General features: G+C 36.2%; 1 protein-coding gene across 10 annotated transcripts in view; it reads left to right on the top strand.

The window, feature by feature from the left end:
• RELCH (RAB11 binding and LisH domain, coiled-coil and HEAT repeat containing) overlaps window positions 1-19,371 on the top strand; it is a 124,812-nt gene that overhangs the window by 45,900 nt on the left and 59,541 nt on the right. For all 10 annotated transcript variants that reach the window (XM_058691891.1, XM_058691893.1, XM_058691890.1 and 7 more), the window contains 2 exons: window positions 7,878-7,990; window positions 17,793-17,883. In XM_058691891.1, the coding sequence (XP_058547874.1) occupies window positions 7,878-7,990; window positions 17,793-17,883 (204 nt within the window). The remainder of the gene's footprint in view (window positions 1-7,877; window positions 7,991-17,792; window positions 17,884-19,371) is intronic.

Genomic DNA, 19,371 nt, shown 5'->3' with positions numbered 1-19,371 from the left:
TCTAGTGGTTTATCCATTATTGAAACTGAGATATTAAGGTCTCCAAATATTATTTTAGAGTTGCATTGTATTTTTTCAGAGATACTTTGTGTGTGTAAGCAAACTCAAATATATGATCTTTCTTCCATGACTCACACAAATGGTACTACACTCTATGCACTATTCTTTACTTTGCTTTTTTTTTCCATATAACATATTTTTGTTTCTTTCTATGTCAGTACATAAAGAACTTTCTCATTCTTAAGGCTGCATAATATCTAGTTGTTCTATAGTCTCATTTATTTTTTATTTTCTTTAATTTAAAAAAAAATTATAGAGAGAGAGCACAAGTGAGAGAGAGGGACAGAGGGAGAGAGAGAATCTTAAGCAGGCTCCAGGCTCATTGCAGAGCCCAACACAGGGAATGATGCCATGACCCTGGGATCATGACCTGAGCCAAAATCAAGAATCTGACTCTCAACTGACTGAGCCACCCAGGCATCCCTTTTTATAATAGTTTTTTAAACATGTTTTAAATTAGTGTTTCTTCAGATATTATTGGCCACACTCTCAGTAAGAGAGGCATTTTACCTGATGTGCCAGTATATAATTACGGATATAATTAAAATGAAAGTTTGGAAAAAAAATTAAAAAATTAAAAATTAAAAAAATTAAAAAATTAAAATTTGACAAATCAAGCCTTACCTTTATGAAATATAAAACATTAAAATAGAAGATAATCAATATCAAACATGATTTTATAAATATTTTTAATTAATAAAGAGTATAGCTAAATAAATAATAAAAAAGAAAAACAATGCTCTTTATGATCCATTCAATTGATTTTATGACCCATTGTTTTAAAGGGGGGTGACATAAAGGCTAATTAAAGCTATCTAATAAATTAAACTTTTATATTTAATAAAAGTGGAAAGTGCAGTGAATATAGATGTTAGTGTTGTTTGTTTTTTAAAAGATAAGTAAACACCCTCACTCAATCTTTTGGTCACAATGATAGCATTTTTCTAAATTTAACATACCATATTTCAAGTCTAAGATGCCATTAATTGTAATAATTAAGTACCTTTAAGAAAGAATTCCAGGGGCGCCTGGGTGGCGCAGTCGGTTGGGCGTCCGACTTCAGCCAGGTCACGATCTCGCAGTCCGTGAGTTCGAGCCCCGCGTCAGGCTCTGGGCTGATGGCTCAGAGCCTGGAGCCTGTTTCCGATTCTGTGTCTCCCTCTCTCTCTGCCCCTCCCCCGTTCATGCTCTGTCTCTCTCTGTCCCAAAAATAAATACATGTTGAAAAAAAAAAAAAAAAAAAAAAAAAAAAAGAAGAAAGAATTCCAATTAAATTATGACATCTTCTCCATTGTAAGGTACATCCCAATTTCAGAAGTAATAAAAAGTAAAAAAAAAATTTTCCTCCTATATGCTGTTAAGTAATGATAATCTTTTTTTTTTTTACCAACTTATGTTTATTTTTTTTATCTTGAGAGAGAGAGAGTGCAAGCAGGGGAGGAGCAGAGAGAGAGGGAGAGAGAGAAATCCCAAGCAGGCTCCATGTGGAGCCCAATGTGGGGGTCAAACTCACCAACCATGAAATCATGACCTGAGCCAAGATCGAGTTAGACGATTGACTGAGCCACCCAGGTACCCCTACGAACATGTTCTATTGATTTGGGAAGGAAAAGAAATGAGCAAATTTTCTTTTTGTAGCTTATATAGTAATTCATTTTAATGGGTTCATTGACGAACTTGAATCTTTCAAACCAAATTGTAGAATAAATATATGTATTTAGTAAATAAGCTAAAGAAGTTGATTCTTCACAAGCTCTGCTTCAAATGCATTTGAAGGGGAAATTCTGTAATTTAAAAATAGGATTTCATAAAAGATTACTTCTAACAGCATTCTTAAATAATACATCTAAATTTAACTTTTATTTTCATTCTATGCCAAGGAAATATGTGCCGTTCAGCTAGCTGACTCGGAAAAGCAAAGAAGTCTGGGCCTGGAATGGGGATGGGCAAGTGGAAATGGGGAATGAGTCCAAGCCTTTTTTTTGAGGTTGAAATTGTTCCAAAATTAGATTGGTGATGGTTGCACAACTCTGAATATACTAAAAACCACTGAATGTACACTTGAATTTTTATGATACATAAAATAAATCTCATTAAAGCTGGAAAAAAAAAAGAGACAAAGGAGAGAACCAATTGTCTAAAAGTTTTAAATATAGTTAGTATCTCTAAAGTATCTGATCTTACGAGAAACCAAATTTTGCTCTTTTATATTGGCATTCACGTTTGCTCCCTGGTGAATTTTTTACCTATGTTTTTAACTAAGCCCAGGTAATTATAACTGAATGAGAGTGTTGAAGAGGAAAAGGTTTCACTTGTACCCTTCTCGTTCTTTGGCTAGTCTAGTAATCAGTTTAACATAGGTCAGATTCGTAGGAGAAAAATAAATTCACAGTTGTATGGGGGTCCCATAGCAACATAAGACCCAAGGACAAGCTGGGCAATTCAGTTTCCATCTTGAGCGAAGGAATGGGGTAAGAAAGAGGAGGAGGGTGATTCACAGGACAATAAGAAAAGAACAGATGTTTGGTGATTAGATGTTTCTCCTCCATGCAGATGAGTCATTCAAATAAAATAGCTATCTCTTGGTGATAGCTCTTTCTGGCCAGGCCCCCTATCTAAATTCTTGTTGGTAGTTTAAGAGAGAGGTAAAGTTTTTCTTGGGGCTGCTGGATTTTGATTGGCTTTAGCTCAAAATAGTCAAAGTGACACATTTTGGAGAGACTTGTTTTGAACGCCTGCAAGAGTTATGCAATAGAATAGTCAATAAGAATAGTAAAATAGTATGGTGAAGTGGTAAGCTTGGTCCATCTTCTCTACCTATTTAATGTGTATGTGTATGGATGTGTTAATTTTGGAAGTAAATCACATACTCTTTAGCAGTATCAGAGTTTTAAAGTCATTCAAATATTTTACGTAGGCTTCCTGAAGGTTGAGCCTCAGGAATTGTAATAATTCTAAGAATAGGTATTTTAGCAGCCTTTGAAGTATAGAACTTTTCCAGAGGTGAGTAATCTTGTTTTTCGTGTTTTTTTTTTTCTTGTGTGAGTCTTTGTAATATTCTTTCCTTCTTCCTTTTTATTTCTTTTTTTAAAGTAAGCTGTATGCCCAACATGGGGCTTGAACTCATGACCCCAAGACCAAGAGTCAGTCACATGCTCTACCAACTGAGCCGGCCAGGCGCCCCTCTTGCTTTCTTGCTTTCTTGTTTTCTTTCTTTCTAACTCTATTACTGTCAACATCTCGACAAGTTTAAGCTGAAAATCTAAATCAAAAGGTGTACACTTATCATAACTTGAATTTAAATTGTAATTTGGTATTGCTTAATTTCTAGGCAAAAGACTAGATGGAAAATTTTAAAATAACAACTACCCAAAAGTTTTAAATGAAGCTTGAGTTATAGGAAATAATTTTTTTTAATTTTTTTTATTTTTGAGAGAGCGCAAGCAGGGGAGGGGCAGAGAGAGAGGGAGACACAGAATTTGAAGCAGGCCCCAGGCTCTGAGCTGTCAGCACAGAGCCTGATGCAGGGCTCAAACCCACGGACCACGAGATCATGACCCATGACCTGAGCCAAAGTCACGCTCAACCGACTGAGCCATCCAGGCACCCCTAAGAAATAATTGTAATGAAAGAGTAAGGACAAACAGCGAACTATAATTTACTGGATTAATGTATTACCTTTCTAGAACTGTAGATTTTTTTCTTCTTGACAGGAAGCACTCAAACATTTCCTCATTGGCATCTGATCTAAATGTAATGCTTCCTTTTCTGTTTTAGAATTCTTTCAGATCTTGAAGTCATCATCTTATCAACATTTCCATGCTTTTTTTAATGTTAAAATTTGCCTTCATTCCCCCACCCAACATCTAATCATTCACATTGTTTTAACTCCTTTTTTACCCCATCCCCATTTTTGTAGTCTAAAGGCACTAATCTTTAAAAGACTAAGGTTAAGTAAAAATATTCATAAAATCAAATGTAAAATTCTCTAAAGACATTTCTATCTCTAAAGTGATTTATTACCATTAAAAGTTATTTTGTTTTACTTAAGAACTGAAAGGAGGATTAAAATGGTATAGGCCTTTCTTATTTAATTCTGTACAAAAGTCTATTGGCAACCTGAGAGTTTGAGGGGTGGATGATCCTTCATATAGAGAGAACCAGCTTTGTTATTAAAATTGCAGAAGTTATTTACTTGAGTAAAATGTAAATTACTAAGCCTTTTAGATTAATGAGTTCTAAAGGCCTTAGAAATCTCTTTTCCAAAATGATAATAAAGTATTGGAATGCCTTCTGCAAAAGGATTACTGCAATGATTCCCTCTCTAGTGATCTGTAGGACATCTGTTTTATATTTCACTTCAATACACATTTACTGAGTACTATCAGTTGCTAAAACATGTTTTAAATAAAATATTTAAGATTTCTGTTGCCTTGAAATGTGGACACACACACACACACACACACACACACACACACACAAAAGAAATGTGGACACAGTAAATTTTTGTGTGTAGGGAGATGCATTACCTTTTGGATATGTTACCAAAGCCATAGGTGTTTTCTCACCATGGTGATTATTTTTCATCAACATGCAATCTTAAGTCTAATTTGCTTAAGGATCTTTTAATGTACAAAATTCTTAAGTTTTAGATATGATGTCTAACATTTCTCTCTTATTCTCAATGCATTTTTTAATATGCAGTCATTTAAAGACATTTTGAACGACTGTCACCTTTTCCTCTGAAGGAGATTCAGCTACCAATTTTTAAATGTTTTATTCAAGAATTAGTGTTTTCAAAACACTAGACTTCTTCAACTGGAAAGATGATACCAAAGAGAATATTGATTCAAATCTATAAATTTATGAATAATGTTCAAATGGTAAAGCAGATTTAATAAATTCTGATGTGGATGTATCAATACTTCAGAAGCTTGAAAAAGATGAATTCACAGTAAATAAATGTGAACATAGAACAGCAAATACATACAGAATTCATTATTTCAAGAGTGGTACAAATAGAACTTGTGAGTAAATAAATGAATGATAGAGGAATTAAGATATTTGGAGCCAGTCATAACTTAACAATTAAAATCCTTGATTCTATGAGAAACAAACTCCTCTTTCCTCTTTTTTCTACCATCACTTACTGGGCCTCTTCTCAGCTGTGTATTTCTAAAAGAGGAAGAGACTGGCCTACTTTATACATAACTGTTTTAGCCATTGTTGTGCCAAGATGTACCTAATTCTCCTTGGCATAGAATATCATCCAAAAACGTTAGGCCGTGACTTCCTATATGTTGTTAATTTTGTCAGCAAGAAATAAAAGCAAATAGCAACATAACATATTACTGTGATTCAGAAAAGGGAAAAGTATTTTCCTTCAGAGCCCTAAATTCATAGAATTTGAGAGTCTTGAGGGTACAAGAAATGACAAAGGTTTTCCTCCCATGTGTGAATTGGTTGGTAATAGCTGCTGTCTTGAGAAGTGCTTTGGTAAGTCCTGTATTAAGACTTTCTGAGACCAACTTTGATCTCAGAAGGAAAACTTAACAATTCCATAAGCAATAGATAAGGGAATTAATGCATATGAAGTATTTTCCATTTCTACCCTAATCTTAATTTTTGTATGTTTTACTTGTAGAAACTAAAAGTCAGAGAGGTTTGTGATTTGTCATTAGGTTTTCAGTTTGGCGCATCTATAGCCATATTTCAGTTAAAAGATTCTTTATAGTAGGACATAAACTTCCTCTCTGATTAAGGATCACTAAGATTCATGATGTAAAAAAAAGGGTGGGAAATGTAAGGCACAAAGAATAGTTGAACAATTATTTTGCTATGCTTGTTTTTGAGATAAAGAAGCTAAATAATTATATTTTAAACAGTATGTATGTATATAGTTGTAATTACAGCAAATATATTACCTGTGTTTCATAACTTTATCTTTAAAGAGTGGTACAATAGAAAGAGAATGGAGGAAGATTATGGAAAAGTATATATGTAGAGATAATGGAAAGCCAAGAAGAACATTGAGGAGAAAGCAAGAAAACTTGGGAAAGAAGAATCTGACATGAGGGAAAATACAAATAAAATATTTGGGGCTTTTCTTGATTTTCACACATTAAAATAATTTCTCCTTTTGTTAGTGCCTTCTAGAATAACTGCTTTTTCATCTTTAAGGTTCTTCTCTCAGTGGGATATGCTGATGATGCAGTGTCTTAGTACTCTCAGGAGGATCGTTGGCTCTTAGCAGTCTAAATGGAATCCTCTAAGGATTAGGAGAGTCCTTGAGATTAATGGTCTCCTACTGTAGTATTTCATAAAAGACTGTTCAGTTTCTGTAAAGTCAAGACTAATCCATCAAGCATCATATTGAGTCTTTGGTGAAAACATTACTGAACAATATAGGAGCCATATCTATACTTTGCCTTCCATTCCCAGTACAAAATCATTTTCCCTCATTACTTTTTGTTTCTTGTCCTTTTCATTTGCTCACTGACGCAAAACCTACAGAGGTGCCCAAATAGAAAGATGACTGAATAAACGTTTCAAATTCCTTTTTACTTCTCAGATGTATTCTTAGCTCTCCTCTCTATCTTCGTACTTTCAATTTAAGATTTATACCAGGTAATTATAATTTTAAGATAATATGTAAAGACTTTAGAAATAGTAGAAAGGAACTTCAAGTCATTCAAGTTTCAGTCTCAGCTCCTCTAAAAAATGGCATCGTCCATTTCTGAGGAAGCATCTTCAAAACAGGTAGATACTTGCCCTATAGTGTAGACTTTTCTGCAGGATATCACGCATTATTACATAGCAGTCAGTTCCTGTTTTAATCTACTAGCACTTTTTGGTGGGTAGGAAGATAGATGGGAAAAAGAAATGGTGGGGTTGTAATCATTCTGTTCTTATTACATCATAGTTACGTCTTTAATATATTACTGAAAAGTAACGATAAAATATTATTTTCATAATTTAGAAAGTTTTTTCCCGAAAGTATCACTTCTGGACTTTTATTCTCATTAGATTTGAAAATCCATTCCAAAATGAAAAACATTAATATCTTTTTCATATGTATTAGAATTTTGTCTTACTTTAATTAAAATGTGAAATAAACTTGGTTTAAATATTTCTTTGGAAGAGAGAAATAAACTTTTGTTATTACTTTCCTACAAAATATTGAATTTACCTCTGCACGTTGAATGTGCAACAAGTACGATATTACTAAAAATCTCCATTTGAACATAAACCATGTCTGCTGATACTCTGTAGCAGTGCTGAGAGCATCGAACACTTATGGAAATGGTCTTCTTTTTAATGAGCCATAGGGTTAAGTGAGAAGGTACAGAATTACTACTTATATGTAATCTTAATAAAAACAGATGATACTGTACTTGCGGAAGTGGGATGAGTTGTCTTGATTTTCTGTTACCTTTCCAAGCTTTAAAAGATAGCTAGCTTCTGCAAGTTTTTGTTTAAAAACACCTTCAAAAATAAAATTCCTGTGCCAGCTTATAGTGTTCTATAGTCCAAAAACTAGTAGACGATTGGGAAGGACTGGATAAGAAAATAAGGTTAGTTGAATCTTCAGTAATGTTATTTATTACATTGTGATTCACACCTTTCTGCAACCACCACATAAATACATGTTTCAGTGTTTTCTCTTGAATTACCAATGTTACAGAGTTAGAATTTGCTCTTTTGTATGTTGTGATTTATTTCATTTTAAATGTCCATTTAAGAATACTCTGGGGGAAGAAGAGCATATTCTGCGACGCATTTTTACTTTGACTTTTTCCGCCTTCATATTTCTTTAGGAGTTGATTCCCCTCATATTGTGTACAGCATGCCTACATCCTGAGCCTAAAGAAAGAGATCAGCTTCTCCATATACTTTTCAATTTGATCAAGAGGCCAGATGATGAGCAGAGGTAGGTATGACTACTTCTTTGGGAAATAAATATCATGTTGATTGATTCATGTCACTAATGTGGCACCAAGATTAGCATTTTAATCTAAATGCCTTCTTTCTGGGGCGCCTGGGTGGCGCAGTCGGTTAAGCGTCCGACTTCAGCCAGGTCACGATCTAGCGGTCCGTGGGTTCGAGCCCCGCGTCAGGCTCTGGGCTGATGGCTCGGAGCCTGGAGCCTGTTTCCGATTCTGTGTCTCCCTCTCTCTCTGCCCCTCCCCCGTTCATGCTCTGTCTCTCTCTGTCCCAAAAATAAATAAAAATAAATAAATAAATAAATAAATAAATAAATGCCTTCTTTCTGTCCCGGTATTTATTTTAACAAACAGAGGAAACACTGGCCTCATTCACAGAGTTCTGCAGTGCCTTCGTTCTTGTTATTCCAGTTACTCACGTTGAATTTGTACACTTTTATATTAGTTACCTTTAAACTTCTAATTCAAATATTTCTTTGCCTTTATCTTTCACTTGTGATTTCTAAGAACTCCTAAATATTCCCCCTTTTTCCCGCAGATGAATTACATAGATCACGGCTTCTTAACAGGCTCCACAAAAAACTAAAATATTTAATATATGAATTTCCTCATCATTGGGCTGTCTGTAAACCAATTACTATGTGGCCTGAGGGGTATAGTATTTTTTGTTTGTTTGTCGTGACTCGAGTGCTCACAACTCTTGATACCTGATTGGAGAAATTAGTTCTATCTGAGGGTGTAAAGGGACCCACATCAAGGTGACTTCCCAGAAGAACAGGGAATAGGTTGCGATCAAGTGATAATGATGTCTACCTTAGAGAATAAAATCTTTCATAAAGGTGGACCTTTTAAGTGAAGCTCTGCAGGTGTGAACGTGAACAGAACATCCTTGTGGGTCAATAGGTTTGACTAAGCACTGGATGCTAAAATATGGGCGTTTGAAATGTTTTTCTGTTATAATTTTCTGTCTTAATGAAAAAGTTTTGCCTACACTTTTGCAAAACAATAGTATTGTACTTTACGGTTAGGTAGGTGACTTTACATATTCAATACTTGTTTTACTGACTGTCACTTTTTACCTCATCTGAGAATGTTGGAAAATCATAAAACAAGTAAAGCTCAAATTTTTATATATATATATTTTTTAAGTTTCTTTATTTAGTTTGAGAGAGAGAGAAAGTGTGAGTGGGTGAGTGGCAGAAAGAGAGAGAGAGAGAGAGAGAGAGAGAGAGAGAGAGAGAGACTCCCAAGCAGGCTCTGTACTATCAGAGCAGAGCCTGACTTGGGACTCCAACCCATGAACCATGAGATCATGACCTGAGTCAAAGTCAGATGCTTAACCTTAAAGCTCAAAATTTTATTTTTTTATTTTATTTTAATTTTTCTTATTTTTATTGAGATATAATTAATATATAACATTGTGTAAGTTTAAGGTATACAGTAGATTGATTTGATACATTTATATATTGCAATATGATTACCATCAAAGTGTTACCTAATACCCCTATCATGTCATATAATTATTATCTTTTTGTAGGGAGAACAATTAAGATCTAGCTTCTTATCAACTTTGAAGTTTATGATACAATATTAATGACTATAATCACTGTGCTGTGCACTATATTTCCAGCATTTATTTACCTATTGGTTCCAAGTTTGTATCCTTAAACAGCATATCCCCAATTCCTCCACACCCAAGTCCCGGTAACTACCATTTTACTCTCTTTTTACAAGTTCAGCTTTCTAAAATTCCTCATATAAATGATGTCTTACAGTATACATCTTTGTCTGATTTTCTCACTTAGCTTAATGTCCTCAAGGTCCAACCATATCCATTTATATTAGCATGAAAAAAGGGTAAGATTCCAAGGAATAAATCTTACAAATGATGTTAAATATTTTAAAACCTTACAAATATTATAAAAGACCTAAACATATTTTGGAAGACCTAGGTCTAGTCCATGTTTATAAACAGTAAAAATCTGTATAACACTTTTCCAAAAATTGGTCTGCTATTCTAGTCAAAGTCTTTATTTTATTTTTTTTTAATACAATTTATTGTCAAATTGGCTAACATACAGTGTGTACAGTGTGCTCTTGGTTTGGGGGGTGGGTAAAAGCTCAAAATTCTAAATACAAGGGATCTCTCAACTCTGAGAATAAAAATAGTCATATAGATTTTAAAACATTATGAGTATATATCTCTTTCCTGTTCTTACCAAAATAAACCTGAGCAAGTGGAGAACATGTCCTTTCAGGATCCAGTCAAGATGAATCTACACCAGCAGTCCTCACATGCTAGTCCAATAGAAAGAAGGGAAATTTGGGGCGCCTGGGTGGCTCAGTAGGTTAATAAGCATCTGACTTTGGCCCAGGTCATGATCTCATGGTTCATGGGTTCAAGCCCCACATCAGGTTCTGTGCTGACAGCTCAGAGCCTGGAGCCTGCTTGGGCTTCTAAGTCTCCCTCTCTCTGCTCCTCCCTCACTCGTACTCTGTCTCTCTCTCTCTCAGAAATAAATAAACATTAAAAATTTTTAAAAAAAAGAAAGAAAAAGAAGGGAAATTAAATCACTGTATTAAGTACTATTCATTGCAAACTAAAAATTTTCTAAGGATAGTTTGATGGTGCTAAGAAAATTAATGTTTTTTCTCCTTGAAAAATACTCTTCCCTATCTTGACAACTTAATAATTGAATACCACTTATTACATTGTTATTTTTAAATTTGCAAGGCAGAAACCTCGGATCTCTAGGCTGTTTTCATACTCTGCATGGAAAGCTAATAGCTGCCACCTGGTGGCCAAAAGTACCTATTGGCCTTACATCAGGTTGAGCTAGGTCAGGAATTCAGCACTCGTGCCCACGCTTAAATTTTTTACCTTACAGATATAAAAGTATTTACTGAAATAGACTAATCAGTCGACTTACCGTGTATAATGTGAGTAACAAATTAACAAAGCAGAATGTTTAAGTTAGCATAATGTATTTGTCATATAATCACTTGCTACTTTTCCTGACTTAATAAATCTCAGGCTTCTTTGTCTCCTAAGAAGAATTTCATTTTATGCTTAATAATGGTGCTTTTTGCCAGTTCTTTGCTAACAACCATAACTGCCACCATATTCCTACCTGCATCAAATACTAGTCAAATAATCCCTGTCCTGCGATTTAGTACAAGTGAGAACATTTATTTTTACCATTACGGGAGCCTGTTTCCGATGCTGTTAATAATCGATAGGCTATCTGACCTTTTCTGTTTTCAATCTGTATTTCAAAACTGTTATACTTTTTAGAATTAACTTTGCTGGCTAAGAAGTTTGCCTTCAGGGGCCTAACGTTTTTTCAACAAGTTGATATATCTTTACTATGTAGATGGTGGCTCATGATTTAAAGTCATTTCGCACGAGAGTTTCATGCAAGTGTTTGTAATGCCTACATTTCACCTAAGTTCGTTTACTAAAAGAGTCAAACATTTATGAAACCAATATGTGTGCCTTCTCATTCTTTAAGACACTAGTGGGGAAAAAACAATATTCAGGTATTAAGAAATTGTCACTGGGGAACAGGCAGCTAAAAAGCTGTCCGTAAACCTTGGGAATTTCTTTCTCCATTTTTCTTTTATTCATGTTATTTGCCTTCCCAAAGTAGGAAATAGAAAAGCAAAGGAAGAATTGAGAAATAGGCGTGGGAGATGATAATATAAATATAAAGGGGAATCAGATAGATAAAAATACAAGATTGTGGTAAGTGAGAAGAAGCTGTAATATACACTGAAGATATACTGGCTCAACATTTTCCTCGTTGTTGTCCAGATGTTCTTTGTCATTATTCTCCTCAACCTGAGAGAATAGTTATAATCTGGCTAAATTAAATTGAAATTTAAAGTTATTATTCAGTTTAAGTTGACTTATATTGCGAAATAGTGAGCATTGCTTGGGCTTCAAGTGCCGTTTCTATAATTAATGTGAATAAACATTCTAATTTGCTTTTTCTTGAAGTTGGCTACTTTAAAACATCTATTGAAGGGGCACTTGGGTGACTCAGGCGGTTAAGTGTCAGACTTCGGCTCAGGTCATGATCTTACGGTTCATGGGTTCAAGCCCCACATCGGGCTCTCTGCTATCAGCTCAGAGGCTGCTTTGGATCCTCTACCCCCTCTCTCTGTGCCCCTCCCTTCCTCCCTCCCACTCTCACTCTCTCTCTCTCAAAAATAAATAAATCTTAAAAAAAATTAAAAAGAAAACATACTTATTTTTCCATCAGGTTTTACTATTTTGAACTAGATAACCAAAAATGGAAAAACTTACAATTCTGCATTTTATTTTATTTTATTTTATCTTATTTTATTTTATTTTGTTTTGTTTTATTTTATTTTATTTTATTTTATTTTATTTTATTTTATTACAGTTCTGCATTTTAAAGTCATTTAAAATGGAACTTCATTCTGAAGAGTGAAAAAATATATTTAAAATTCTAAACTCTTGGGGTGCCTGGGTGGCGCAGTCGGTTAAGCGTCCGACTTCAGCCAGGTCACGATCTCGCGGTCCGTGAGTTCGAGCCCCGCGTCAGGCTCTGGGCTGATGGCTCGGAGCCTGGAGCCTGTTTCCGATTCTGTGTCTCCCTCTCTCTCTGCCCCTCCCCCGTTCATGCTCTGTCTCTCTCTGTCCCAAAAATAAAAAAAATAAAAATAAAAAAAATAAAAATAAATAAATAAATAAAATTCTAAACTCTTGTAACTTTCAAATCTATCAATTCAAATGAAGTTATTATATTGGTTAAATATGTACTGTTCTGTGACAGATTACACCAAAAGAATGTGGTTTAAAATAACACTCATTTTTTTTCACAGTCAATATGAAATTTAATCACTAGGCATAATTGAAGATACAAAAATCAAATCATGAAGCATATATACTATTAACTTTAATTTTGAATCTTTCTAAGGCTCAAAACTTTCCAAAATAAATTTCTTATAGCAGAGGATTTGTTTGTTCATAACTATGAAGCCAAAACCAAAAAGAAAAAACTTTAATCGATTATTGATATCTTGGTGGTGTTTTCTTCCTTATTACATCAGCTTTGTGGTAACAACATTGCTGGTGATTAGTTGATTTCTGAAGCCTGAGCACCCAAATTCAAAGGACATACAAAGCAAACAGGATATTCTTATTTCTAGAGACAGAAAGGTTTGCTCTAACAAAGTGATTCTCAAAGTGTGGTCCAAGTATCTTTGGGGGGCGGAGGGGTCCGTAAGAGCTCTCAGGTGCACAAAGTGAAAGACTTTTTTTTTTTAATTTAAATTTTAGTTGACATACAGTGCGATACTGGTTTTAAGGGTAGAATTCAGTGATTCATCACTTACATACAACACCCAATGCTTATCACAAGTGCCCTCCTTAATACCCATCACCCATCTAACCATTTCCAGCCACCTCCCTCTGTCAACCCATAGTTTGTTCTTTTTCATTAAGAGTCTCTTGTGGTTTGTTTCCTTCTCTTTTTCTCCTTGCCTTCCCATACTTTCATCTGTTTTGTTTCTTAAATTCCATATATGAGTGAAATTGTATGGTATTATCTTTCTCTAATTTGGTTATTTCACTTAGCATAATGCATATTAGCTCCATCCATATCATTGCAAATGGCAAGATTTCATTCTTTTTGATGGCTGAGTAAAATTCCATCGTGTGTGTGTGTGTGTGTGTGTGTGTGTACACACCACATCTTTATGCATTCAGCAGTCAGTGGAAATTTGGGCTCTCTCCATAGTTTATCTATCGTTGATAATGCTGATACAAACATTGGAGTCCATGTGCCCCCTTCGAATCTGTATTTTTGTGTTCTTTAGGTAAATACCTCATAGTGTAATGGCTGGATCATAGGGTAGTTCTAATTTTAGTTTTTTGAGGAACCGCCATACTGTTCTCTTGAGTGGCTGCACCATTTTGCATTCCTACCAACAGTGCAAGAGGGTTCCCCTTTCTCCACATCCTTGCCAACTATTGTTTCTTATGTTGTTAATTTTAGCCATTCTTTTTTTTTTAAGCACAAAGATATCACTAATTTTTTTTTGATGTTTATTTTTGAGAGAGAGAGAGAGAGCCCGAGCAGGGGAGGGGCAGACAGTGCTGCACTGACAGTACAGTGCCTAATGCACGGCTCGAACTCAAGAACCATGAGATCATGGCCTGAGCCAAAATCAAGAGTCAGGTGCTTAACCAGTTGAGCCACCCAGGAGCCCCTAATTTTAGCCATTCTGACAAGTGTGAGGTGGTATCTCATTGTGGTTTTGATTTGTATTTCCCAGATGATGAGCGATGTTGAGCATCTTTTCACGTGTCTGTTAGCTATCTGGATGTTTTCTTTGGAAAAGTGTCTATTCATGTCTTCTGCCCATTTCTTTTCTTTTTTTTTTTTTTCTTTTTTTCTTTTTAATGTTTATTTATTCTTGAGACAGAGAGAGACAGAGACAGAGCATGAATGGGGGAGGGGCACAGCAAGAGAGGGACACAGAATCTGAAGCAGGTTCCAGGCTCCATGCTGTCAGCACAGAGCCCGATTCGGGCTCACGAGCCCTGAGATCATGACCTGTGCCAAAGTTGGACGCTTAACCGACTGAGTCACCCAGGCGTCCCATCTTCTGCCCATTTCTTAACTGGCTTATTTGTTTTTTGGGTGTTGAGTTTGTTAAGTTTCTTTATAGATTTTGGATATTGACCCTTTATCAGATACGTCATTTACAAATCTCTTCTCCCATTCCTTAGGCTGCCTTTTAGTTTTGTTGATTGTTTCCTTTACTGTGCAGAAGCTTTTTATCTTGATGAAGCCCCAGTAGTTCATGTTTGCTTTCGTGTCCCTTGCCTTTGGTGACTTATCTAGTAAGAAGTGGCTCTGGCCAAGGTCAAAGAAGTTGCTGCCTGTGTTCTGCTCTAGGATTTTGATGGTTTCTTGTCTCACGTTTAGGTCTTCATCCATTTCGAATTTATTTTTGTGTATGGTGTAAGAAAGCGGTCCAGTTTCATTCTTCTGCATGTCGCCATTCAGTTTTCCCAGCACCATTTGTTGAAGAGACTGTCTGTTTTCCATTGGATATTCCTTCCTGCTTTGTCAAAGATGAGTTGACTATATAGTTGTGGGTCCATTTCTGGGTTCTGTATTCTGTTCCATTGATCTATATGTCTGTTTTTGTACCAGTATCATACTGTCTTAATGACTACAGCTTGTAATGTAGCTTGAAATCTGGAATCATGATGCCTCCAGCTTTGCTTTCCTTTTTCAGGGCTGCTTTGGCTATTCGGAGTCTTTTGTGGTTCCATACAAATTTTAGGATTGTTTGTGCTAGCTCTGCGAAAAATGCTGGTGGTGTTTTGATAGGGATTGCTTTGGGTAGTATAGACATTTTAACAATGTTTGTTCTTCCAATCCATGAGCGTGGAATGTATTTCCATTTCTTTGTGTCCTCTTCAATTTCTTTCACAAGTGTCTATAGTTTTCGGAGCATGAATCTTTTACCTCTTTGGTTAGGTTTATTCCTAGATATCTTACTGTTTTTGGTGCAATTGCAAATGGGGTTGATTCCTTGATTTCTTTTTCTGCTACTCCATTATTGGTGTATAGAAATGCAGCAGAATTCTGCATGTTGATTTTATATCCTGTCACTTTGCTGAATTCATGTATTCTAGCAATTTTTTGGTGGAGTCTTTCAGGTTTTCTACATAGAGTATCATGTTGTCTGCAAATTAAAATAACACTGATTTTTTATATTGTAGTTTGTGTGAGTCAGTCTGGGTCCTTGCTTCCGGGTCTCTAATAAGGCTGTAATCTACATGTTGCCTGGCCTGGTCCTGTCAAGGCTCAACTTGGAAGGATTTGCTTCTGAGCTTATTCACATAGTTGGTCATTAGCAAGATTCAGTTTCTCATGGGTTTTTGAACTGAGGGCCTCAGTTTCTCACCAGCTTTTGGCCAGAATTTCCTTCAGTTCCTTGCCGCATGGGCCTCTCCAGCATGGCTACATATTTTATCAAAGTATGCCAGCTGAGAAGGCAGTAGAAAGAGTCCAATGCTGGATATCACAGACTTTTGTAACCTAATCTCTGAAAAGACATCCCATCACTTCAGCCATTATTCTGTTTACTGGAAGCAGGTCATTAGGTCCAGTCTACAACAGCATGAATATTGGGAGGTGGACATCATTGGGAACCATGTCAGAAGCTGCCTACTGCAGTTACCTTGGGTATAAAATTCTGATGTTAGAAATATCATTTTACTGGTGCAAATATCAGCTTATGGGGACTCAACTGGTTAAGCGTCTGACTCTTGATTTCGGCTCACGTCATGATCTCTTGGTTTGTGAGATCACGCCCCATGTTGGGCTGCACGCTGACAGCCCAGAGCCTGCTTGGGATTGTCTCTCCCTCTCTCTCTGACTCCCCCACTCGCACATGCCTTCTCTCTGTCAAAATAACTAAATTAACTTTTAAAAATGTAAGAAATAGCGTTTTACTGGGGGTGCCTGGGTGTCACAGTTGGTTGAGTATCTGACTCTTGATCTTGGCCCAGGTTATGATCTCACAGTTAGTGAGTTTGAGCCCCACATCAGGCTCTGTGCTGATGGTGCAGAGTCTGCTTGGGATTCTATCTCTCCCTCTCTCTGTCCCTCCCCTGCTTGTGCTCTCTCGCTCTCAAAATAAATAAACAAACTTAATAAAAAATTTTAAAAAAAGAAACATTATTTTACTAATATGATACCCTAGTTTTGAATTATAGAAATACTGGGGGAATAGGAGCACTTGGGTGGCTCAGTCGGTTGAGCATCTGACATCAGCTCAGGTCATGATCTCACAGTTTGTGGGTTCGAGCCCCGCATCGGGCTCTGTGCTGAAGGCTCAGAGCCTGGAGCCTGCTTCGGATTCTGTCTCTCCTTCTCTCTCTGCCTCTTCCCCGCTTGAACTCTGTCCCTCTCTCTCAAAAATAAACATTAAAAATTAAAAGAAAAAGAAATAAATACTGGGGGAATAATCGCTGATTGTTTTAGTGGCTAGAAACTGAAGTTCTTAGATGCTGAAGCATTAGACATACTATCTTAGAATGCATGGATGGGAAGTTCATTTAGGAGGTTATGAGATTCAACTTCACACCAATAGAGGATAACTTCACAACATCTTACAAATGGTGTTACCACTGTTGGAAGAATGAGTCTTAAGGAACTCATCCTCTTGGCGGCAACCTAGTCCATTGTAAGAAAAGTCTAATTTGATTGTACAAAAGTACTGTGTGTGGTGTGAATTACAGAGCTGGCTTTTTTTTTTTTTAATATTTGTTTATTTATTTATTTTAAGTTTATTTTGAGACCGAGACAACATAAGTGGGGGAGGGGCAGAGAGAGGGAGAGAGAGAGAATCCCAAGCAGACTCCGTGCTGCCAGTGCAGAGCCCAATGTGGGGCTTGAACTCACGAAACCATGAGACCATGACCTGAGCCAAAACGAAGAGTTGGACCCTTAACTGACTGAGCCACCCAGGCGCCCCATTGTTTATTTACTTTTAAGAGAGAAAGAGAGCGAGCCAGCAGGGGAGAGGGAGAGAGAGAATTCCAAGCAGGCTCCGCACTGTCAGCACAGAGCCCAACACATGGCTCGAACCCACAAACCATGAGATAATGACCCGAGCCGAAATCAAGAGTGGGTGCTTAACTGACTGAGCTACCAGAGCTGACTCTTTTGAACCCTTAGTCCTAGCTGTGCTTTCTAATGTAAGTATAAGTCTTTATTCATTTGTATTATTTTTCAGGCAAATGATACTGACAGGTTGTGTGGCGTTTGCACGCCATGTTGGACCAACACGTGTAGAAGCTGAACTTTTACCGCAGTGCTGGGAACAGGTAAATAACTGTATGGCGTTTTCTCCTAGCTGTTATGCTCTAGTTTGTTATAATGTTCACATTTTCTTTTTTGAATGCCACTAGGAATTAGTGGAATTATGTGGGATCTAAATTATGCTGCTTTTTCTGTAGTCCAGCACAGTGATTTAATAGCACTTAAGAGCGCTCTGGGATGCCTTGCTTTTATTCATTCTTCCAACAGATACTTAAGGAACTAGTTCCAGTGACAGGTACAGTGGTAAACAAAAGACAGAGACCTTTTCATGGGGAGATAAGAATAAACAAATAAATGATGTGTCTTGTATTACTATAAACTGTGAAGAAAAATAAAGCAGGATAAGGGTTAGAGAATGATGGAGAATGCTATTTTAGAAAGAGGCCAGAGCAGGAATCCCTGAGAAAGTGATGTTTAGGCAAGGATCTGAATGAAGTGAGTTACTGCAAATGCAAAAGCCCTCAGGTGCGTGCTCAGTGAATTCAAGAGAGAGCAAGAAGGCTGGGTGTGTGTGGGTGTGGGTGTGCGTGTGTGTGTGCATGTGTGTAGGTAATAGAAGTAATATATGTATTATATACTTGTATATATTGCAGATCTATACAGAAGATGAAATGTAAACTGTTGATGTGGGAAGTTTTTGTGTTTATAATCCAACTCACTATCTACTGACAGTACTTTTGGTTATATTGAATTTTAATATTCCAGTCCTATGTAGAACTCAGGATCGTTGACTTTCTAGACTTGATGTTTAGTCATTAAGTGGGTTATTTATCCACCTTAAAAAAGGTGAATTTCTTATAAAATCAAATTTCATGGCCTTATTTATAATAACATAGTCACTTATGCTTTAAAAATACTGGTCTCTGGAATGTCAGTAAAGTGTATGCTCTTTTAGAATTCTATTCCTGATTTCTTTGAGTATTCATTTTCTTCTTTAAAACTTATTAGAGTTTGATCTAAATTAAATATGTAAAATGAACATTATATATAGTCCTGCTGTCTGTGACAGTCCTTTATGTCCCCTGTAGGTTACAGTGCATGCTAATTTAGGATGAGGCTGCAATCACTGAAAGTCACATTAACTTAGAAACAACATCTACAACTTTGAATTTACAATTCTGTACCATTATTTATATGTACATATAGTATTTAACAGTTTTTTCTATTTCCTTTTCTTCCTGTTGAGCTTTATTGAGATACTCCGATACCTTACACCCATTTAAAGTGCACACTTCAGTGGTGTTTAGTGTGCCCACAGACTTGTGCAACCATCGCTACGATCGATTTTAGAACAGTTGTATCACCCCAGACAGAAACTCCAACCCTTTGAACTTATTAGTTCCCATACTCCCAAGATTGTTTTGGCTATTCTGGGTCCCTTGAATTTCCATGTGAATTTTAGGATGAATTTGTTAGTTTCTGCCAGAAGCCGTCTGGAATTTTCATGAGGACTCTGTAGATCAGTATGGAGAATATTGCCATCTTAACAATGT

This window comes from Neofelis nebulosa, chromosome 11 (genome assembly GCF_028018385.1).
Source record: "Neofelis nebulosa isolate mNeoNeb1 chromosome 11, mNeoNeb1.pri, whole genome shotgun sequence".
Taxonomy (NCBI): Eukaryota; Metazoa; Chordata; class Mammalia; order Carnivora; family Felidae; genus Neofelis; species Neofelis nebulosa.
The sequence above is the reverse complement of the archived record's forward strand: the minus strand, read 5'-3'. Positions and strand labels throughout refer to the sequence as shown.